This window comes from Peromyscus eremicus, chromosome 8a (genome assembly GCF_949786415.1).
Source record: "Peromyscus eremicus chromosome 8a, PerEre_H2_v1, whole genome shotgun sequence".
Taxonomy (NCBI): domain Eukaryota; kingdom Metazoa; phylum Chordata; class Mammalia; order Rodentia; family Cricetidae; genus Peromyscus; species Peromyscus eremicus.
In genome coordinates this window covers 11,982,369-12,007,232 of record NC_081423.1, presented here as the reverse complement: position 1 = coordinate 12,007,232, position 24,864 = coordinate 11,982,369, and the positions used below count along the sequence as shown (strand labels likewise).

Here is a 24,864-nt window from a genome sequence, read left to right as displayed (position 1 = left end):
GAAACTGCAGCTGGATGCTAGAGAGAAATCAAGTCAGTGCAACCTGAAGAATTCCTGTTCTTTCTCAAAACTGTTCCCCCTCCTAGTTCACACAGGTCAGTCTCCAGAAGTGCCCATCTCTGATATGGAAGCCTGGAGTCCCTCCTCTACCTCTTCCACACACGTCCCTTCTCACAGGTCCCATAGAGTCTGGCTCAGGTCATGTATCTGTGCCTGGGTGGCTATATTTACCACTGCAGGTCATTCTGAGCCTGAATCTTTTGCAGGGTCTGCCCTAGTCACAGTCTCCCATCTGGAGCCTCCTCCCCTGTCTGACCCAAATGAGGCAGCAGTCACAATGAGACCCCTCTACTCAGGTCAGCAGACCTTACAGGCAGAGTCCAGGGAGACAGGGTCATCTCTCCTAGTGTTGTCAGGAGGGAACAGGAGAGCCCTGGGAGCTGTTCTACCAAGCAAAGAAATCTTCTAAACTATTGCTAATGTGAACTTCCTTCTCTTGCAATATAAAAGGCATACAAAATCAGATTCCAGATAAAAGGCAGGAAGGATATCCAATGCAACAAGAATTTCAGATGCTCATGAGTATTTTCCAGTGCAAGTAGATTTTGTGTTGTATGGTTCATTTCCTCATTTTTTGACATTGATTTATTATTTATTTTTTGCATGTGACTGTGTGTGTGTGTCTGTCTGTCTCTCTGTCTGACTCTGTGTCTGTCTGTGATGCATGTTTTGAGAATGCAGAGGCTAGAGCAGGGCACTGACTACCTTTCTCTCTGGCTATCTGCCTTATTGCTTGGAGACAAGGTCTCTCACTGAACGGAAGTTAAGTGTGGCAGCTAGACTGGCTGGCCCAAGAGCTCCTGAGATGTTCCTGTTGCTGCCCCAGTGCTTAACTCACAGTCCCTCCATCTTCCTTTTGCATGGGTTCTGGGAATCCAACTCAGGTCTTCGTGTTTGCAGAGCAAATACTCTTTCTTACTTTCTGCCATTTTTCCAGGTATGCCACCTTATTTTTCCTAGGCAGAGTCTCCAAGTGACCCTGGAATTGCATTTTGGGTAAGACTCTGGCCAGCTGAGTCCAGCAGGATCTCCCTGTCTGCTCCCGCAGCTTTAGGTTTACTACTTGTGCTGCTGTTCTCAGCTTTCACACAGGTCCTGGGGACCCAAACTTAGGGCCTCGTACTTGCACAGCAAACATTTTATCTGCTCAGCCTTCTCCCTGTCTCACAACTTCGAATGTTTAAAGGATTAAGATGACCTCAATATTACACAGGAGACACAGTAAAAGAACATCCATTGATCATCTGTGCTTTCTTTCCGTATGCTGTGAATATGTGTTGCTACCATTGGTTAATAAAGAGACTGCTTTGGCCTGTGGTTACAGCCAGGAGGAAATGCAAGCAGAGATACAGGGAGAAGAAAGACGGAGTGAGGGGAGATGCTCCAAGCCGCCAAGGGAGCAAGATGTACCAGAACACAGTAAAGACACGAGACTCAAGGCGATACATAGATGAACAGAAATAGATTGATTTAAGATGTAATAGCTAGCTAGCAATAAGCCTGAGCCATTGACCAAACAGTTTGTAATTAATATTAAGCCTCTGAATGATTATTATAAAAACGGCTCCTGCAGGACCTGGCAGGACTGAGAAACTTCCATCTACACATCTGAAATTCTATTAACCTTGGGGACTGTGCTTGCATTTAACAAGCTTGGCAACAGTAGCACAAGGCCTTTGAGGCATTCTAGGAGAACAGCAGACCTCATGAGGCAGAAGCTGGTGAGGACAGTCAAGCTCTGGCCTGTCCCTAGGGAATGGCTGGCCTTTCTAGAGCAGAGCAAAAGTCCAGAATGGCAGGGTGAACCGCACATCATTTCATGTCCTGTGAAAGTCATTTCATGTCCTGTGAAAGCCAGGACATCTCTCAGACCATGTAAGCAGTTCCTGTGACCTCCAAGGAGCACTAGGACCACCAGAACTATGGGAGGAGAGACCCTTCAGCCTCTATGATCCTTTCTGAATCACAAAGTTAGAGGTACCTCTCCACCTGCCTCCCTGAGGATTGTCTAGTCTGGGCCTAGCCTGGGCATTCCAGATCTGAGTGGGCTAGCTCAGGTGAGGGTTCTAGACAAGCCACAGGAGCAGGCACAACTGGGGAGTGCTACAGGAAGCCAAGGAGCCAGAACCCTACTCACCCCTTGAGGCGTCTGGCCAGTGTATAGAAGATCCGGATGGCCTTGATTTCCCCCTGCTCTTCACCATGAATGTAGAAATAGCTGCCGACTGTATTGCCCAGTATATCTGGGGAAAGTGAGGCAGAAAACACTCAGGGCCACTCTCTCACTCAGAGGCCCTTATGCCTAGGACAGGACACAGGAGGTGAAGGCCACAAAGGAGGTAAGGTACTCACTCTGGGCTCTGCAGGTGGCACCAGCAAGGACAGCCAAGGTCAGCAACAGCAGCATGGCTCCTGAGGGTTTGGGGCACAAGTCCGGTGCTTAGAGCCACAGGGAGATGACAAGACTTCAGAAAGGCTCTGAGGAAAAGACTCAGATTTAAGGGACCTCCATACCCCAGATTGAGACAAGGGAACATTTGGGAACCTTCTTTTTCCACATCTCTAAAGGCTTCAGAAGGGCCCAGGGATGGTTTCCCCCACATGCCCACACTGCAACCCCCCAATGTCACTGTGCTTCCATTCCAACTCAGCTCTTAGCAAGAGATCCCATGATGTCATATCACACTGGGCTCCCCAAAGTCTAAAGCTACTCCTGGAAACCCCATGTTCCAAACCCCTCCATCTGTCCCTCATGGTTCAGTCTCTATCTGGCTCAACCCATTCTCTGTTTCCCCTCTGGCCTCTCCTGCTGCACCAAGCTGGACTGCTGCTCCTTCCTTACCTGTGCTGTGTGGTCTGAGCCCCTTGGGCGGTTCCTTTATACCCTGACACCACTTTACTATAGTACCTGTTGGACCTCCACAGTCCTGCCCTTGGCAAGGTTTCCTGCAAGATGATGGTTTCAGCCCTTCCCAAGCCTGGTCATTCTATCCCTGAGTGGGTTAGCTCAGACCAAAGTGAAGAGCAAGAGACATGGGTAAGGAAGATCAGTGAATCTTCTAAGTAGATAAGCCTGGGCACAGCCAGGGCATACTAAGGAAGCCCAGGAGCCATAACCCTAGTCACCCCTGATGATGTCCTGGATTTCCACCCTGCTCTTAACATCTGATTGCCTTGTGTCTCTGAAGAAAGGGAGACAAAATGGAAGGCATTAAGAGAGAGCTCAGAGACAGTTCCTCACCTCCAGAGGTCCTTTGCCTAGATCAGTGTCAGAGCCAGCCAACAAGTTGACCAGGCAGCTGTGTGGAGGCCTGTGGATTGTGGAGACAATGAAGAAGACAGAACAGAGTCAAGAGGACGGCCAGTCAATGCCGGACAGTGCCTGAGTTGATTTCACAGCCAGCTTATACATAAACTTGAAGGGCAGAAGTAGAACAGTGCATAGCACAGGCTTTCCACCATTATCTACCCTGTCCTTGGGTCAAGGAACAGGCTGTATCATTTTCTATCTTGATGTACCTCCCAACTGGATGTCAGCAGCCTGAGGCCAGCAGCAGCAGCTTGTGTATAGCTAGACAGTGTGTTCCTTCCCATGGGCTAATCAGGACTTTCTCACAGCCCTGAGCAAGCAAGCCTGAACTCTAATGACTCAGAATAGACTTCAGATTCAAACTGGGAAACTGAGTCACTGTGGGCTCCCACAATTCCTCCTTTTTTAATATTTGAGTTGAAGCAGTAGTAGTCTAGATTATATATCCTTTTTTATTGATTACATAGGCTGATTTTCCATTAGATGAGCCATTAGTAGAAATCAAAGCAGCATCTTTTATTGGAATTTGTATTATTATTTTAGGGAAAATTAAAGAATGTATCTATGCAAAGTGTAATAATTTACCAGCAGGAAAATGATTATCAATTTGACCTAAAACTTGAGCAAAAGCAATTGCTCAAGAATCATTATTTTGAAATAGCCAATCAATTTGTTGTTGAGTGAATGACATATTAATAATCTCAGGCTCTTTGCCAAAATATTTTTTTAGATTTAATTTGACTCTTTTGTATTAGACATGTTACAGGTTGTTAATATGACTGTAATATTTTAACTGGTAAAACAGGAAGATGTAACCATAAAAGAGGACCATTTTGTCATAAAAATGCTGTAGGAGTAAGTCTAGTGGGTAGGATATATGTTTGTCAAGGCTGATCACAATCAATGTAATGTATTTGTTGATACTGAACAGCATTTTCAACCTGTGAAAGAACCTGTCTTTTTTTTTAGTTAATTGTCTAGGCGAATTAGGATCATTATCTCTTGTTAAAATATCCCTTAAAGATTCTAAATCATGAGTAGATAATTTTTAAATAAGATTGAAAAAATTGAATATCACCTAATAGATTCTGAAAATTATTTAAAGTTTTCAACCTATCTTTTTATCTTTAATTTTTGAGGCTTTAGCTTTTCTGGGAGATATAATATATATTCTAAATATTGAAAAGACAGAATATTCAGCTTTTTTTAAAATTAAATACCAACAAGAATTAACCTGATATAGTTAAATCTCCCACATATCTTATAGTTTTTCTTTGAATTTAGTATAGTTCGTATCTCCTTTGGCCTTCTGTAATGTTCGTGTACCTTTAGGCTAGGCCTTTTTCTTTGTTCTTTTGGATCAGCTAGACATAAACAATTTTTTTTTTTAATTTTAGTCTTTTGACTTCTCTTGCTTTTTAGAGTACATGTAAATTTTCATCAAAGTCCTTTTTCTTGTGGTTTCTTTCCAGCAGTTTAAAACATTGTATAGGTATAACATTTCAAAAAAAATAGAATCATATAAATATATATGCATATATCATAATAAAAACTTACATTTGCATGAAGATATAAAAACCTGAATCAATGTGAAACATTTGAGATTAGTAGCACTTTTTTTTATCTTAATCAATGAAGGGGCCCAACCCTGTTTTAATATGGGGATGAGAGCATGTTTATGTGTTTTCACAGGAAGAAAATGAAGCTCATTGGCTGCCTGAGCGTTTAATATGACATATGGAACAGAGAAATGCTGGTCCTGATGTTGCTGATGGTCATCCAAAGGTGCCAGAGTGAGCCCTATTGGCCCTATATTTCTGATCCTCCTGTGTTACATCCTGTGATTTAGGAAGGAAGGGAGATTGTGGTCACAGTCAATGATACCCAGTGATTAGATCAACTTGCCATTCAAGAATTCCTGATTGCTCAAAATTTTTGTTATTTTGGATATGATAAAAGAATTCATTTATGTTTTGCAAAAGAAATACTACTTTAGATGGATGTCTTGGAAAGTTTTCAAAACAAATATTGGGGCATGATAAACTATGTACCGGTTATACAAAGTTATTACTTCCCCAATTACTTTGGGAAAGCAATATTTCACCCCCTCAATGATTTCCTCCATGCACAAAAGAATTATGAGAGTCTAACAGAACTTTGTTATGGAGGTGATGTACAGGCATTGTTCCTTTAAAATACAATATCACAGGGACACAACAATATATCCTTGACTGGTCTGGAAATCAAGATGATTATAATGACTCTTATTCTATGTCTACAGCTGAATCTTGGGACTATCAGCTGGAATTTGGTATTCCAGTACAGGATTTTCACAAACTTATGTTGGAAACTTGCTCCTGCCATGGGGACACTGGCAGGGCATTCCAGTTCACCAAAACACGTTTGTCACCAGGCAGCAGTGGTGCATGCCTTTAATCCTAGCACTAGGGAGGCAGAGCCAGATGGATCTCTGTGAGTTTGAGGCCAGCATGTTATATAGATCGAGATCCAGGACAGGCACCAAAACTATACAGAGAAACCCTGTCTCCAAAAACCAAGCAAAAACCAAACAAACAAAAAACCTGTTTGTCCTTTGATTGAGACGGTTTCAGCTTATGTTACATTGCCCTATGTCCTTGTAGTTAGAGAGGTAAATACTTTTATAAATAGTTCTATATTTACTATACCATGTTTTAATTGCATTTTCACTAATTATATTTCTCAAATAGACAGTCATACTCATATAATAATGTTCAAACAACCTTCTTTTATAATAAAGACAATATATATAAATGATCCATGATTTGATGATAAATGGTTACAAATGATTTAAAAAGCTTTAGATAGATAAGAGCATGTTGTTGGATTAGTTATAGCAGAAATTGCAGCCCTTGTTACCATGCTGGTTACTACTATGATTGTTTCTACTATGTACTATTAAGGCTTTGTCTCAGTCCATTCAGACAGTGGGTTTTGTTAATCAGTTATCTAAGAATGTTTCTATGACATTAAAAACACAAAAAGATATAGATATAAGAATGAAACATAAATTGAATGCCTTATATGAGATGGCACAATTTTCGGGAGATGAGCTCCAAAGCCTAAAACTGGAATACATTTAAAATGTTATGCTAATAATGAATGGAATTATATTACATCTTCTATATATAATGAAAATGTTGTTGGATGGGAAAGTGTTAAGGCACATATTAAAGGAAGTTGGCACGATTATAATGAATCTTGAGATTTGGCTAAATTGCATCAAGAGATTACAAAAATAAAAAAGGCTAAATTAGATTTTTATATGGCTAAAACAGCTGAAAAAATGTTGGAACAATTTAAAAAGGTTATTCCATCATGCTCACCATTTACTTCACTCTCAAGTTACATTATAATTATTGGGATATATGTCTTAATAGGATTAATCTGTTTGCCTATGGTTTTCAAGCTGATTACAAACTTGCTATGAAAATTGGGCTCAGAACTTCATGGAGTAAAACTCCACATATTCCCCTGACTTATGATACCAGAGGATGACAACCAAAGACAGGAAAGTTTTTTTGCCCCCTTTCAACCTAAGACAGTAAGTACATGAATGATGGAACTCATGCTCCCATGATGGGTAAGATTGGAAACACCTAAGACAGGCACAGTCATCTAAGGACTCAATGGAGTCTTAAAATAACTAAAAAAGGAGGAATTGTGGGAGCCCACAACTGACTTAGTTTCCCAGTTTGAATCTGAAGTCTATTCTGAGTCAATAGAGTTCAGGCTTGCTTGCTCTGGCTGGCAAGAGTCTTACCCCAAATGCAATTCCAGGGTCACTTGGACATTCTGCCTAAGAAAAATAAAATGGTACACATGGGAAAATGGCAGAGAAAGTAAGAAAGAACATTTGCTCTGTAAACTCGAAGACCTGAGTTGGATTCCCAGAACCCATGCAAAAGGAAGATGGAGGGACTGTGAGTTAAGCACTGGGGCAGCCACAGGAACATCTCAGGAGCTCTTGGGCCAGCCAGTCTAGCTGCAACACTGAACTTCCGTTTAGTGAGAGACCTTGTCTCCAAGCAATAAGGCAGATAGCCAGAGAGAAAGATACTTGGTGCCTTGTTCTATCCTCTGCATGCTCAAAACATGCAGCACAGACAGACAAACAGACACACACACACACACACACACACACACACACACACACACGCATACACACGCATACACACACAGACACACACACACACACACGCATACACACGCATACACACACATACACACACACACACACAGACACACACACACACACACACACACACACACACACACACACACAGAATGATCAGGGAATATACTCAACCCCTAACTTTGGCCTCCACAACACAGGCAAACAGACATGTATACACTGCCAACACACACAATTCAGAACTGACAACATGGTTATACTTCCCCTACCACTTTTGTGGTATTGGAGGTTGAAATCAAGACATACCACTGTGTTTTGTCTATCGCCATCAATTTCATGAGGCAGGGTGTCCCTATGGATCCCAGGCTGGCATTAAGCCTAGAGTCCTTGCTCCTCATCCTCACAACTGCTGGAGAGTCTATGGCCATGCTTTTAAAATGCAATATTGGACCCTGGCCTGGTGGTGCAGTCCTGTAATCTCAGCTACCCAGGATGCTGATGCTAGACAATATCAAATGTGAGGCCAAATTATGTTACAGGGCCTTTCAGGTCAACCTGGAAAACTTAGTAAACCCTGTCTCAGAGTAGAAAGCAGACAGAGGGTTGGAGACCAGCATGGTGGCTCATGTCAATGTCACAACTCAGGAGGCTGAGGCAGGAGGTTTTCCACCATGAAGAAATTCAAGGAAATCCTGGCCACAGAGTGAGATTCTGTTTCAAATAAAGTAAAAATGAAAGAAAGAATGGGTGGGTAAAATGGTACTATAGCTTAGTGGCTTACCTAGTACATGTGTGACCCTAGGTTCAGTCTCCAGTACCACTATAGAAGTAAAGGCTGGCAAGATGGCTCTGGCAGGTAAAGGTGCTTGCTGGCCAATCTGACCTGAGTCTGAACCATGGAACCCAGACAGTGGAAGGAGAAAACAACATCCCAATGGTTCTCCTCTCACCTCCACTAAGGCCTTTGCACATGTGAGCCTGCATGGATAGATATATACAAACACACACACACACACACACACACACACATGCACGCACAAAATAAATAATAAATCAATGTCAAAAATAAGCAAATAAACCATGCAACACAAAATCTGCTTACACTGGAAATTATTCCAGTGTAATTATCTTTATAATTAGGGTTATCTAAAATTCTAGTTGAATGGGATATCCTTCAGGCATTTTACCTGTGGTATGATTTGGTATGTATTTTACATTGCAAGAGAAGGAAGTTGGCATTAGCAATAGTGTAGAAGACTTCTTTGCTTGGTAGAACAGCTCCCAGGGCTCTCCTGTTCCCTTCTGACAACACTAGGAGAGATGTCTGTCTCCCTGGACTCTGCCTGTAAGGTCTGCTGACCTGAGCAGAGGGGTGTCATTGTGGCTGCTGCCTCATTTGGGCCAGACAGGGGAGGAGGCTCTAGATGGGAAAACTGATTTGGGAAGACCCTGCAAAAGATTCAGGCTCAGAATGACCTGCAGTGGTAGATCTAGCCACCCAGGCACAGATACATGACCTGAGCCCGACTCTGTGAGGACCTGTGAGAAGGGACGTGTGTGGAAGAGGCAGAAGGAGGAAGGATTCCAGGCTTCCATATCAGAACTGGGCACTTCTGGAGACTAAACTGTGAACCAGGAACCAGGACTGGGTAAAGTTTTGAGAAAGAACAGGCATTCCTGAGGCTGCACTGACTTGGTTTCTCTCCAGAATCCAGCTACAGTTTCACAATCACTGGACTGATATCCATGGAGTCCATTCAACATGTTACAAAGAGTTTCTGCTGAATGATGGTGAGCATGTAATAAAGATTCATGCTAATGTGGGACTCTGCCTGAACTCCCTGACCTTCATTACCAAGAAGGGGACTCAGTTTTCCTTTAGTATAAAAGAGGCCCGTCCAATTTTAGAGAGTGGAGGTCCAGACCAGCATCTACAGACTGTCAATGGCATGTACTCACCCATCTGCCTCCAAGGGATAGGCTTGAAATGGACCTATAACACAGCGAAGCCTCCAAGAGAACCAACGACAATTCCTGACCCTGATAAAGAGAAGGAAGATAGCAAAGATGAAGACAATGATGATGATGACGATGATGATGAGCAGAAGGAAGATGAGAGAGAGTAGCAATGAGCTCAGATCTCAGTCCTGCACCCCACATTGTATGACCTCCTCTCAGCCAAGCTCACCCACCTGGAGGGACCAGTGTCCCAGGTGACCCTGGGTTGGAGGAGGCAAAGCCCCAAAGACCCTGTATCTCTGTGTCCAATAAACTTCGTGCATCCATATGAGCCTGAGTGGTCCTTGTCACCAAATGGGATGGTTTGAGGTCCCCGAGAGCCTCCTTTACTATCGGGGACTATGGGGGTCCAGCCCCTCGATAGTCCCCTCCCAGGGTCCGGGAAGAATCTACAACCAGCTGATAATTAATCTTTGATGGAAAGAAGTGAATCTATGTACACAAAACTCCTTAGTTCATACACTTTATTATTCTGTGATAGTTCTCTCTCTGCACAGCTTCTATTCTGCTCTCATGTCTAGCTCCTTTCTTGCCTGATTTCTCTCTATATTTATCTACTGTCCCCTCTTGGTTCTATCTTAATTCCTTCGTCTAGTTCTGTCCCTTCTAGGTTCTCATCTATCTAGTTCTTTCCCCTATCAGCTCCTCTCCCGTCTCCTTCTCTCTCATCTGGGTTGTCCTCATCTTGTTCTTCCCCATCTGGCTCTTCCTCATATTCCATCTCGTTCCTCTAGTCCTCTCTTCTAGCCCTTCAATCTAGTTCTTCCCTGCCACACCAACTCCAGTGTCGTCCGTGTGACATGAACAATTATGTTAATAATAGCAGACGGGAGATACGTGTCCCACGGGACTAAGGTCCCTGGAGGTCCCTGGCAGAGTGCCCGTGTTATGCCTCCTTCTCAACGGAGACGTGCTTCACAGATCATGAGCTCCCTGGGCTATGGGTTCTGTATAACTGTTTTTTGATAATGTTCTAATTAATCTATAAAGCACAGCAAAAATTAATGAATGCTTGGGTTGTGAACTATGGAGGAAAGGGGTAGCTGGACATGGATCTTAATTAAATATAGCAGAATGAGCTATTTTTTAAGACCTCAAGCCGCTAGATAAGGAAAGTATAATAGTTCAGGCACTTCTAGGGAATGAACACTCACCCACTAGGAATCCTTTAGGAATCCCAACTAAAGTGGTTTATGGCAGAAAACGTTATCTCATAGGAGGCAGATGGTGGGCCCCTCTGTTGAGGAAGTTCAGCATGGGAAACTTAAGGACTACAGCAGAACTCTTTCCCCTTACAGGCATAAAAGTATGAGTCCATATTCCAACAGGTAAAAAGGTTTTATATTAGAAGAGATATATGGTGAAAAAACTGAAGAAAGACTTAGAGAGGGTCTGCAGCATCTAAATTGGCTAAGTGGGTCATGAGAACCAGAAAAGCAGAAGTGCATAATAAACTAGATAAGATGAAGGACACAGCTGCAGCCGCAAAGAAGTCTACACTAGGGACTGTACTAAGTTTAAAAAACACAGACTGCTCTTTGGGTCATAAAGTTCTTGTGGGTGAAGGGATATGTCTAGCGCTGATTAATAATTGTGTGCTTGCTTTTTTTTAAAAGATGATGTAATTGAATTATTGCCAAGCTCTTGTTGATTCCTGTATGACTTGATAGTTTTCTTTTCTGTATATAAACTACTGATTTGCAGAAGCAAAATTGCAGCAGATTCAAACCACTTCTGAGTGTGTTGTCTGTCTGTCATTTGCCGAATCCTTGCCTCCCTTACTACCCAAGCCCTGGTCCTCCTACAGTCGTGGTACCCCCGATGAGCCAGTCTGTGGCAATTCCCCATCTCAGTTTGATCCTCTCAAGTTCCTACCCATCTAGTTCTTTCATTCTCTTTTCTCTTTTCCGTCCTGTGCCCTGGAAGCCCCGGTATATAAAGGGAGAGTCTGAGCTAAATTGTGTAAAGCTATTACTTAATGTCCACCTCTCCTAGGCGGTGTCTCCTTGTGGAAGTTAAGTCAGGAGACTTGTGCGTGGGCTGTTATCATTGTTATCCTCGGAAGTTGGGCGCCCACCTGGGTGGTATTTCCTTGAAGGTGGCTAAGGGAGATATCTGATTCCAGAGAAAGCCTTTCCCAAGGCTGTTCTCCAAATATCTGGAATGTGTATGTCTAAAGAGTGATCAGTCCACACTGTTAGCCCTTCTTAGGGAAAAGTCAATTGGGAAAACTATGAAGGCACACATGATTTTCATAACAGAATACAGCTGATATATAACAAGCCAAGTAACACCAAAAACTCCTTGGGATTTGGCTTCCTCTGGAGGAAATCCTTGATCCTTCCAGGTAGTGACTTTGCCATAACCAGCTGAGTTCTTATGATATATTCCTGCGGCCTGCAGCACTGTACCTCTCCACTTTTTGGACCTACACCCGTGCACTGAGTTAGGGTTTACACAGAAAGACCCTTGGTCAACTCAGCAGGCCTGAGGTCCCCAGAACGAGGCCAGCATCCAGGCCCTTCCTGTCTTAAAGCAACACAGGGCCTGCAGGAAGAGCTCAATGTGTGTTGATCAAGCTGACGGGGCCTGGCTTTGCAGTGGTCCCATGTAACTGTATTGAGCAGGTGCCATTGTCTCCTGTTCCTCTCCAGACCCTCCCATTCTCCAGCCACCTCTTCCCTTCCTTTCTCCTGTCCTGGTCACTATCCTCCCTCACAAAGCTAGGCTGCCTGAAATGCATCTCCTAAGCAGTTGAGGATTAAATCTAGGGCCTCATGAATGCTTAGCAAGTACTATAGCACTGAGCCATATACTTAGCTTGCATTTATTTAGTTATTAGTCATGAATAAATGAATGAATGAATGAATGAATGAGACAGGGTCTCACATAGCCCTAGCTGGTCTACAAGGAAGAATTGCAAGCCTGCTTAGCATAGAAAGTAAGTTTCATCAAGCCAAGATCAGGAGATCACCAATACCAGATTTAGTCAGCAGCTAAGTGGACTACTGCCATGATCTGGGGAGGTCTCCAGCCAATTCCCATGCCTTTCTCTCTCCTTCTCTCTGCAAAGTGGCAGGTACACACTTTGCAGAATTTTTAAAAAATGAGTCTCCTAGATACCCCAATTTAGATATAATACCTCCCAGGGTAAGTTAATGGGAATCATGTATTTTAAGTCAATGAGTGTAAATTTGAAGATGCCCATGCAGCTGTGACAGATATGGCCCTCTTTGCGAGGTGTGTAATATGACGTTAACATCAAGGGAAGTTTTCAGAAGGGGGTGATCAAAATAAAAGGAATGCTGTGGATATCGTTCTGTATAAATAAAACACTGATTGGCCAGTGGCCAGGCAGGAAGTATAGGCGGGACAAGGAGAGAGGAGAATTCTGAGAAGTGGAAGGCTGAGGGTGGGAGACACTTCCAGCTACCACCATGACAAACAGCATGTAAAGATGCCGGTAAGCCACGAGCCACATGGCAAGGTATAGATTTATAGAAATGGGATAATTTAAGATATAAGAACAGTTAGCAAGAAGCCTGCCACGGCCATACAGTTTTTAAACAATATAAGCATCTCTGTGTTTATTTTGTAAGTGGACAGGACCTGGAAAAAAACTCGAACTACAAAGGAATTTTTTTCACCCCAGTTAAATGTATTCCCTGACTTTTGTCCACCAATTCCAGGCTACTAGAACCTTTGATAAGCATCTAAAATGAAATAAGCTGGTCTAGGTGTCACAGGCCTGTAATCCAAGCTACTTGGGACACTGAGGAAAAACTTAGAGTTCACAACCTGGCTAAGGAACTTTGCCTCCAAAAATTTTTAAACACGTTTATGTTTAGCAGTTTAAAAAATATTTGTTAATTTTTATTTTTTACATGCACGTGTGTTTTGCCTGGGTATATGTCTGCCTGTTTCAAAATTTTATTTATTTTAAACTGAGAGAAAGAAAAAAAGAAAGAAAGGAAGGAAATGGGGAGAAATGAAGAGAGAAAGAGAGAAAAAAAGACAGAGAACAGAGGGGCTGAAGTGTTGGCTCAGTGGATAAGTGGATAAGAGCACTGGCTGCTCTTTCAGAGGAACTGTTTGGTCCCCAGCATCCATGTGCTCACAGAGATCCACCTGCTCTGCCTCCCAAGTGCTAGAGAGATGGCTAAGTAGTAAGAGCACTTACAGTTCTTCCTCTAGAAGACCCAAGTTCAGCTCCCAACACCCAATTCAAGTGGCTCAGAACTGTCTGTAAATCCAGCTCCAGGGTGCACATACCCACATGCAGTCACACACCTACACATATTGAAATGTTAAAAAAAAAATAAATATTCAAATATATTCCAACATCTGAAGTGAGCCAGAGGCAAGATGGAACCATCTCTGGGTTTCTGGATCCTAGGTCCTTTGATTAAGAGTAAGTTGGGGGCAGTATTGGGAGATTAAAAAATACATCAAGATGGAGCCACACACAAAACTTGAGTCTTGAAAGGTCCTGGCCAGCAGACTCAACCTGAAGGAGAAACAAGTTGAGACTTGGTTTGGCTTCCAGAACCAACACAGTGGTTCACAACCATCAGTAACTCCAGTTCTGGGGCTTTTGACACCTTTTTCTGGCTTCTGGAGGCACCAGGCACACATACAGTGCACATATAAATGGGCAAGCAAACCACTCACACACCTAAACTAGTAAAAACTTTAAAAAAATTTAAAGAAACTCTTTGTCTTAATTAAGGTTTGTATTGCTGTGAAGAGACATCTCATCCACAATAACGTTTATAAAGGAAAACATTTCACTGGGGCTGTCTAACAGTCCAGAGGTTTAGTCCATTATTGTCATGGCAGGAAACATGGCAATATCAGGCAGAAACGGTGCTAGAGAAGGAGCTGAGAGTTCTACATCTGGATGGGCAGGCAGCAGGAAGAGAGAGAGCCACTGGGCCTGGCTTCAGCTTCTGAAACTCCAAAGCCCACCCACAGTGACCTACTTCCTCCAACAAGGCCACACCTTGAGGGCCATTTTCATTCAAACCACTACATTCTTATTTTGTTATGACTCAATTTCCCCAAGTGGTTAAAGTCTAATATAGTTAACAAAAAACATGGCCAGGTGTTGTGGCACACACATTAATTCCAGCACTCAAGAAGCAGAGGCAGGTGGATCTCTTTGAATTTGAGGCCATCTTGGTATACATAGTGAGTTCAAGGACAGCCAGGGCTATATAGGGTAACCTTGTCTCAACAAAACAAAACAGAGGCCGGGCGGTGGTGGCGCACGCCTTTAATCCCAGCACTCGGGAGGCAGAGCCAGGCGGATCTCTGTGAGTTCGAGGCCAGCCTGGGCTACCAAGTGAGTTCCAGGAAAGGCGCAACGCTACACGGAGAAACCCTGTCTCAAAAAACCTAAAAAAAAAAAAATAAATAAATAAAAAAACCTAAAAAAAAAAAAAAAAAAACAGAAAGATTGACAAAAATGCAAGATATTATATTGATTAGACTTATATTCATTGTCTTTTAAGACTCTTTGTCATTGGGCTATGGTGGTACAAACCTTTAATCCTAGACTCACAGAGGTTGGCAGATCTCTGTGAGTTTGAGGCCAGCCTGGTCTACAAAGTGAGTTCCAGGACAGCCAGAGCTGTTACACAGAGAAAACTTCTCTCGAAAACAAAACAAAACAAAACAAAAGACTCTGTTAATATTACCACAAGTGGACAAGTAAAATCATAGAAATTTTATCATAAACACAGACCATCCTTAGGTCATTTTCCAGAAACCTTGCACAACTCACTCAGATCTTCTGAGCTTAGCTTTTAGCTTTAACTTTTCTTAGTTTTATTTTCATCTTTGATTTTCAGGCTCAGGGGTAAAATATAATTTTATTATATAAAATTCACTTTTATTTATTAAAAATATATTTTACCTATCTCCTTAAAGAACTTTTATCTCATTTACACTATTATTATTTCATTTCTGTAAACAAGCATTGGTTCCAAAGTAGATATATATGGTACATTTTTTTTAGTTCTTTTCTCTGTATAGGACTGGCTGTCCTGGAGCTCATTCTGTAGACTAGGCTGACCTCAGACTCACAGAATCCACCTGCCTCTGCCTCCTGGGTTCTAGGTTTAAAGGCATGGACCATCACCATACAGCTACATGGTACATTTTAACAAAGTAAGATCACCTATATACATATTTTCAAGCTTTGAAAACCTTCTTCTCTCATATATTACATTGTTGTGGGATAATGCTTTTGTATATTGGTTTAATAAAATGCTGACCAGACAGTAGCCAGACAGGAAGTATAGGCAGGATAAGCAGACAAGGAGAATTCTGAGAAGAGGAAGGCTGATTTGAGAGACACTAGCCCGCAGTCCAGGGTGCAGCATGTAATGGTATACAAGTAAAGCCTCAGAATACATGGTGACATATAGATTAACAGAAATGGGATCAGTTTAAGTGTAAGTGCTAGTCAGTAGTTAGCCTGAGCTAATGGCCAAACAGTTTTAATTAATATAAGCCTCTGTGTGTTTATTTGGGTCTGAGCGTCTGCAGGCCCAGGTGGGACCAGAGTAATCTCCATCGACATTATATCCTGGCAGTTTCCCCTCCCTCCACTCCCCTCCCTACCACCTACCACCACCCCTCTGTCCCAGAATCACTTCTCTGTTTCCCTTAAGAAAAGAGCTGACCTCCCAGGGATATCAGTGGAATACAGCACAGCAAGTTACAACAAGACTAGGAACAAACCCTCATATCAAGTCTGGACAAGGCAACCCAGTAGGAGGAAAAGTGTCCCAAGAACAGGCAAAAGATGTAGAGACAGCCCTACTCCCACTGTTAGGAGTCCCACAAGAGCACCAAGAAGCAGGCTGGGTGGTGGTGGCACACACATTTAATCCCAGCACTCGGGAGGCAGAGACAGGAGAATCTCTGTGAGTTCAAGGCCAGCCTGGGCTACAGAATGATTTCCAGGAAAGGCACAAAGCCACACAGAGAAACTCTGTCTTGAAAACCCAAAAACCAAACCAAAACAAAAACAAAAACAAAAACAAAACCTTACATAAAGAGGACCTAGCTCAGACCCATACAGGATCTGTAACTGTCCCTTCAGTCTCTGGGAGCCCCCATGAGCCCTGCTTAGTTGATTCTGTGAACTGTGTTCTCCTGGTTTCCTCAAACCCTCTGGCTTCTACAATTCTTCCTCTCCCTCCAAGGGGTTCCTAAATGGCTGAGAAACACTTGAAGAAATGTCCAACATCCTAAGCTATCATGGAAATACAGATCAAAACTACTTTGTTATTCCATCTTATATCTGTTAGAATGGATAAAATAAAAATTACAAGTCACAGCCCATGCTGGAGAGGATGTGGAGCAAGGGGAACACTTCTTCATTGCTGGCAAGAGTACTATCTTCACAGGCACTGTGGAAATCAATATGGTGGTTTCTCAGAAAACTGAGAATCGATCTACCTCAAGACGCAGCTATGCCACTTCTGTACACATACCCAGAGGACACTCCATCCTACTGCAAGGACACTTGCTCAGCTGTGTTCATTGTGGCCCTATCAATAACATCCAGACATTGGAAACTACCTTGATTTGCCTCAACCAAATAATGGATAAAGAAAATATGGCACATTACATAATGGAGTAGTACTCAGCAATTTAAAAAAAAGGACATCATGAAATTTGCAGGCAAATGGATGGAACTAGAAAAAAAACATTCTGAATGAGGTAACCCAGAACTAGAAAGATAAACATGGTATAAACTCACTTATAAGTAGATATTAGCTATAAAGTAAAGGATATCCATGAGAAAATCCACAGACACAGAGAGGTTAAGTTACAAGAAGGGCTTAAGGGGGGACATGTTGATCTCCCTGGGAGGGGGAAATATAATAGACTTTGCAGGTGGACTAGGGGCTTGTGGAGATGAATACAGGAGGGATCAAGCCAGGGGTGGGGTGGAGGGAGAGAGTGCATAGAGAGACGACTGGAATTGGGAGGGGGAGTCTATGGAATATGGAATGTGGAAACCTAGTGCAGTGGAAACTCCCTCCAAGGAGTCTATGAGGGTGACCCTAGCAAAGACTCCTAATATGGGGGATATGGAACCTGAACAGGTCATCTTCTGTAGTCAGGCAAGTCTTTCAGTGGGGAGACTGGGACACCAAGCCAACCACAAGGCCTTTGTCCTGCCTGTAAGGACAATGGTTCTTAAAGTCCTCCAGTCTTGGGAAACTCCTGTCCTCTTCTCCCATAGGCTAGGACTTGGCCCATCCCCAGTTTCCTGTCCTAATGATTTAGGACACAGAGCCTTATCTGATGAATAATTTGGGGCTTGAGATGGCCCCTTAAATGGCCCTGGGTATAGTCACATAGCAGACAGCCTGGAACTTTCCTGCTCCTAACGAGGGAGAGAGGGGCTCAGTACCTCCTGCTCTGTTCATCTGTAACTTTTTTTTTTTTTTTTTTTCAAGACAGGGTTTCTCTGTGTAGTTTTGTTTCCTGTCCTGGAGATCGCTCTGTAGACCAGGCTACCCTTGAACTCACAGAGATCCGCCTGCCTCTGCCTCCAGAGTGCTGGGATTAAAGGCATGGGCCACCACTGCTCGGCTCATCTGTAACTCTTATGAACTCTGAGTGCACCACATATGAAAATGAGTGGTAACAACTTACTACTTACACAGGCAGCCTAGCTTTATGAGGGAGGATAGTGACCAGGACAGGAGAAGGGAAGGGAAGAGGTGGCTGGAGAATGGGAGGGTCTGGAGAGGAACAGGAGACAATGGCACCTGCTCAATACAGTTACATGGGACCACTGCAAAGCCAGGCCCCATCAGCTTGGTCAACACACATTGAGCTCTTCCTGCAGGCCCTGTGTTGCTTTAAGACAGGCAGGGCCTGGATGCTGGCCTTGTTCTGGGGACCTCAGGCCTGCTGAGTTGACCAAGGGTCTTTCTGTGTAAACCCTAACTCAGTGCACGGGTGTAGGTCCTAAACTGGGAAGGTAAAGAAGGCTCTCGGGGACCTCAAACCATCCCATTTGGTGACAAGGACCACTCAGGCTCATATGGATGCACAGAGTTTATTGGACAGAGATACAGGGTCTTTGAGGCTTTGCCACCTCAAGCCCAAGTCACCTGGTACACTGGTCCCTCCAGGTGGGTGAGCTTTACTGAGAGGAGGTCATACAATGTGGAGATGCAAGACTGAGCTCTGAGCTCACTAGGACTCTTTCTCATCTTCCTTCTTGTCATCTTCATCATCATCATCATCATCATCATCTTCATCATCGTCATCATCTTTATGATCATTATCATCATCATCATCATCATCATTATCATCATCTTTGTCATCTTCATCTTTGTCTTTATCTTTGCTATCTTCTTTCTCTTTATCACGGTCAGGGATGGTCGTTGGTTCTCTTTGAGGCTTCTCTGGTCCACGAGTCCATTTGAAGCCTATCCCATGGAGGCAGAGGAGTGAGTACATGCCATTGACAGTCTTTAGATGCTGGTCGGGACCTCCACTCTCCTCAATTGGATGGCCCACTTTTTTTCCAAAGGTAAACTGAGTCCCCTTGTTGGTAATGAAGGTCAGGGAGTTCAGGCAGATTCCCACGTTGCCATGAACCTTTATCACATGCTCTCCATCCTTCAGATGAAACTCTTCATAACTTGTTGAATGGCCTCCATAAACACCACTCCAGCGTTTTTGAAACTGCAGCTGGATGCTGGAGACAAATCAAGTGTGTTCAACCTCAGGAATGCCTGTTCTCTCTCAAAACTGTTCCCCCTCCTGGTTCCTGGTTCACAGTTCAGTCTCCGGAAGTGCCCAGCTCTGATATGGCAGCCTGGAGTCCTTCCTCCTTCTACCTCTTCCCATGTACATTCCTTCTCACAAGTCTTCATAGAGTCTGGTTCAGGTCATGTATCTGTGCCTGGGTGGATAGATCTACCACTGCAGGTAATTCTGAGCCTGAATCCTTTGCAGGGTCTGCCCAAATTAGTTTCCCATCTAGAGCCTCCTCCCCTGTCTGGCCCAAATGAGGCAGCAGCCACAATGACACCCCTCTGCTCAGGTCAGCAGACCTTACAGGCAGAGTCAAGGGAGACAGGGTCATCTCTCCTAGTGTTGTCAGGAGGGAACAGGAGAGCCCTGGGAGTTGTTCTACCAAGCAAAGAAGTCTTCTACACTATTGCTAATGCCAACTTCCTTCTCTTGCAAGAAGATGCATACCAAATCATACCACAGGTAAAATGCCGGAAGGATACCCACTTAAACTAGAATTTCAGATAATCATGAGTAATTTCCAGTGTAAGCAGATTTTTTGTTGCATGGTTTATTTGCTTATTTTTGACATTCGTTTATTATTTATTGATTTATTTGTTTGGTGTGTGTGTGTGTATCTATCCATGCAGGCTCACATGTGCAAAGGCCTTAGTGGAGGTGAGAGGACAACCATTGGGATGTTGTTTTCTCCATCCACTGTATGGGTTGCAAAGGTCAACTCTGGTCAGTTTGTCAGCAAGAGCCATCTGGCCAGTCTTTACTTCTTCTACTTTTTTTTTTTTTTTTTGAGATAGGGTTTCTTCATGTAGTTTTGGTGCCTGTCCTGCATCTCCATCTGTAGACCAGGATGGACTCGAACTCACAGAGAATCACCTGTCTTTTCCTCCCGAGTGCTGGGATTAAAGGCACGTGCCACCACCGTCCAGCCAGCCTTTACTTCTTTAGTGGTACTGCAGACTGAACCTAGGGTCACACATGTACTAGGCAAGCCACTAAGCTACATTACTATTTCTCCACCCATTCTTTCTTTCCTTTTTACTTTATTTAAAACAGGATCTCACTCTGCGGCCAGGATTCCCTTGAAATTCCCTTGAACTTCCTCATGGTGGAAACCCTCCTGCCTCAGCCTCCTGAGTTCTCACATTACAGACATAGCCACCATGCTGGGCTCCAACCCTCTCTCTGCATTCTTTTCTGAGAAAACTTTGACTAAGTTGTCCAGGTTGACCCTGAGGGGCCCTGAAGCACCATTTGGCCTCACATTTGATATTGTCTAGCATCAGCATCCTAGGTAGCTGAGATTACAGGATTGTACCACCAGGCCAGGCTCCAATATTGCATTTTAAAAGCATGGCCATAGACTCTCCAGCAGTTGTGAGGATGAGGAGCAAGGACTCTAGGCTTAATGCCAGCCTGGGATCCATAGGGACACCCTGCCTCATGAAATTGATGGCAATAGACAAAACACAGTGGTATGTCTTGATTTCAACCTCCAATACCACAAAAGTGGTATGGGATTTGTATAAACATGTTGTCAGTTCTGAATTGTGTGTGTTGGCAGTGTATACATGTCTGTTTGCCTGTGTTGTGGAGGCCAAAGTTAGGGGTTGGGTGTCTTTCCTGATCACTGTCCCTGTGTGTGTGTGTCGTGTGTTTGTGTGTGTGTGTGTGTGTGTGGTGTGTTTGTGTGGTGTTGTGGTGGTGTGTGTGTGTTTGCTTGTGATGTGGTATGTGATGTTTGTGGTGTGTGATGTGTATGGTGTGGTGATGTGTGTGTTGTTGTAGTGGTGGTGGAGTGTGTGTGTGTCTGTCTGTCTGTCTGTCTGTCTGTGATGCATGTTTTGAGCATGCAGAGGCTAGAGCAGGGCACTGACTATCTTTCTCTCTGGCTATCTGCCTTATTGCTTGGTGACAAGGTCTCTCACTGAACGGAAGTTAAGTGTGGCAGCTAGAATGACAGCCCAAGAGCTCCTGAGATGTTCCTGTGGCTGCCCCACTGCTTAACTCACAGTCCCTCCATCTTCCTTTTGCATGGGTTCTGGGAATCCAACTCAGGTCTTCTTGTTTGCAGAGCAAATGCTCTTTCTTACTTTCTCTGCCATTTTTCCAGGTATGCCACCTTATTTTTCCTAGGCAGAGTCTCCAAGTGACCCTGGAATTGCATTTTGGGTAAGACTCTGGCCAGCTGAGTCCAGCAGGATCTCCCTGTCTGCTCCCGCAGCTTTACGTTTACAGACTTGTGCTGCTGTTCTCAGCTTTCACACGTGTCCTGGGCCCCAAACTTAGGGCCTCGCACTTGCACAGCAAACACCGTATCTGCCCATCCTTCTCCCTGTCTCACAACTTCGAATGTTTAAAGGATTAAGATGACCTCAATATTACACAGGAGACACAGTAAAAGAACATCCATTGATCATCTGTGCTGTCTTTCCGTATGCTGTGAATATGTGTTGCTGCCATTGGTTAATAAAGAGACTGCTTTGGCCTGTGGTAAGACAGGTTATAGCCAGGAGGAAATCAAAGCAGAGATACAGGGAGAAGAAAGACGGAGTGAGGGGAGATGCTCCAAGCCGCCAAGGGAGCAAGATGTACCAGAACACAGTAAAGACACGAGACTCAAGGCGATACACAGATGAACAGAAATGGGTTGATTTAAGATTTAATAGCTAGCTAGCAATAAGCCTGAGCCATTGACCAAACAGTTTGTAATTAATGTAAAGCCTCTGAATGATTATTATAAAAACGGCTCCTGCAGGACCTGGCAGGACTGAGAAACTTCCATCTACACATCTGAAATTCTATTAACCTTGGGGACTGTGCTTGCATTTAACAAGCTTGGCAACAGTAGCACAAGGCCTTTGAGGCATTCTAGGAGAACAGCAGACCTCATGAGGCAGAAGCTGGTGAGGACAGTCAAGCTCTGGTCTGTCCCTAGGGAATGGCTGGCCTTTCTAGAGCAGAGCAAAGGTCCAGAATGGCAGGGTGAACCGCACATCATTTCATGTCCTCTGAAAGTCATTTCATGTCCTGTGAAAGCCAGGACATCTCTCAGACCATGTAAGCAGTTCCTGTGACCTCCAAGGAGCACTAGGACCACCAGAACTATGGGAGGAGAGACCCTTCAGCCTCTATGATCCTTTCTGAATCACAAAGTTAGAGGTACCTCTCCACCTGCCTCCCTGAGGATTGTCTAGTCTGGGCCTAGCCTGGGCATTCCAGATCTGAGTGGGCTAGCTCAGGTGAGGGTTCTAGACAAGCCACAGGAGCAGGCACAACTGGGGAGTGCTACAGGAAGCCAAGGAGCCAGAATCCTACTCACCCCTTGAGGCGTCTTAATAGTGAATAGAAGATCCGGATGGCCTTGATTTCCCCCTGCTCTTCACCATGAATGTAGAAATAGCTGCCGACTTTATTGCCCAGTATATCTGGGGAAAGTGAGGCAGAAAACACTCAGGGCCACTCTCTCACTCAGAGCCCCCTCTTCTTTGAACAGGACACAAGAGGTGAAGGCCACAAAGGAGGTAAGGTACTCACTCTGGGCTCTGCAGGTGGCACCAGCAAGGACAGCCAAGGTCAGCAACAGCAGCATGGCTCCTGAGGGTTTGGGGCACAAGTCTGGTGCTTAGAGCCACAGGGAGATGACAAGACTTCAGAAAGGCTCTGAGGAAAAGACTCAGATTTAAGGGACCTCCATACCCCAGATTGAGACAAGGGAACATTTGGGAACCCTCTTTTTCCACATCTCTAAAGGCTTCAGAAGGGCCCAGCGATGGTTTCCCCCATATGCCCACACTGCAACCCCCCAATGTCACTGTGCTTCCATTCCAACTCAGCTCTTAGCAAGAGATCCCATGATGTCATATCACACTGGGCTCCCCAAAGTCTAAAGCTACTCCTGGAAACCCCATGTTCGAAACCCCTCCATCTGTCCCTCATGGTTCAGTCTCTATCTGGCTCAACCCATCCTCCGTTTCCCCTCTGGCTTCTCCTGCTGCACCAGGCTGGACTGTTGCTCCTTCCTTACCTGTGCTGTGTGGTCTGAGCTCCTTGGGCGGTTCCTTTATACCGACACCACTCAGTCATAGTGGCTGTGGGAATGATTTCTGGAAATGCCTCGTCAGCTGGCCTTCAGAAATTGAACTTTTGGCCAACTTTGCAACCATTTAAAAGTATGTACCCAGTATGCTTTTTTCCTGTGTACTCAACTTGTTTAAATTTATCTTGACTTTAAGAAAACAATGTAACCAACCTTACTGTTCCTGGGACTCCCATGTAATCACATTTTACTGGCTACACTGAACAAACTGTTCAAAGGGGCTAGGCCATATACAGCTAGGGGACTCAGAAGGGGACATCAGGTTAGGAATTATGAAGGAGAGAGGTGTTTCAGAGGAAGATAAAGAAAGGAGGGCCAGGAATGATAGAGAAGAGTTTCTTTCTTCCCCTTTCTCCTCCTCCCTGCCCTCCTCCTCCCCTTCCTCCTCCTGCTCCAGAAGATACGGACTTAGAAAAAAGGGAAGTTGCAGAACAGACTGTCACACAAAATCTGTTCTGAGAGCAAGCCAAGTTCCTCACACAAAAGCCACTGATCTAATCTATGTGTTTCCTGAAGGAACATATCACTTTAGCAATCTCAGCCCTTATTGTGCACTGTTTGCAGTACTCAATAATGCAAGACTTCCTGGTTTGCCAGGAACATCTTGTGACTAAAGTCATGCAAAGGTTGTAAAGCTCCTTCAGGAAAACAACCCTATCAATCACAGAAAACAATCACAGTTTTCTACAATGATCTTTTCAAGGTCTACGTACTTCCAAAACACAGCTACTTCATTTGTTGTTCACACCAGATACAATGACTATACTAAATTTCCCATTACACCCTTTCATCTCCTGACCCAGAATGATCTATGTGTATTTGCCTGTGATGATAACCTCATTTGCTGTGAGTAGCAGATTGAAGGCAACCTAGAAGATAACAAACACCCACCATAAATGTTGGAAGCATCATAGGAATTCAGGTTGCTAATATCTGTTTATTGTTTTGTTTTGTTTTTTTATGCTATACTTGGTTAGTAGGGGCCAGTAAAGAAATTCCTTCCCTTGTAAAAATCAAAGTCTGGTAAAAGATTCTTTTTGTTTGTTTGTTTCTTGAGGTGGGCTTTTTCTGTGTAGTCTCTCCCTGCCTGTCCGGCAACTCACTCTGGGATTAAAAGATTGTGCCACCACTGCCTGACATGGTAAAGGATTCTTAAGACAAAAATCCCACGTGCCTTTCCCTCCCTTGTTTCAATATGCTGACAAAACAAGCTGTGAGGGTAGTCTTCTGCTCAGCTGAATGGACAGATGAGGTCTGGTTTTCTCTTCTTTAAATGACTGTGCTAGAAATAGGTCCAGGGTTTCAAAAAGCTCCCCAACATGATACAAAGTCTCTTCTGACCAGAAGCATGTGTTGCTGTCAAAAGTAGGAGAGCAAGCACCCTCAAGCAGGGAATTCAATAGGTTTTTA

The 24,864-nt window shown here is 43.9% G+C and overlaps 1 protein-coding gene across 2 annotated transcripts in view; it reads right to left on the bottom strand.

Moving 5' to 3' along the window:
- LOC131916698 (prostatic spermine-binding protein-like) overlaps positions 1-23,815 on the bottom strand; it is a 45,927-nt gene extending 22,112 nt beyond the window's left edge. The window contains exons 1-5 of one of the 2 annotated variants that reach the window (XR_009380586.1): positions 22,678-22,692; positions 9,504-9,584; positions 3,302-3,371; positions 2,413-2,538; positions 2,198-2,303 (exon numbers count right to left, since the gene is read on the bottom strand). Coding sequence is in view for 1 of the 2 variants with exons in the window: in XM_059270157.1 (XP_059126140.1) it covers positions 18,792-19,299; positions 22,678-22,783; positions 22,893-22,947 (669 nt within the window). In the remaining variant the exon portion in view is untranslated. Of the gene's footprint in view, positions 1-2,197; positions 2,304-2,412; positions 2,539-3,301; positions 3,372-9,503; positions 9,585-18,635; positions 19,300-22,677; positions 22,784-22,892; positions 23,019-23,382 lie in introns of those variants that run through there. The other variant, XM_059270157.1, reaches the window with a different exon arrangement.
- Positions 23,816-24,864: the final 1,049 nt, after the last annotated feature.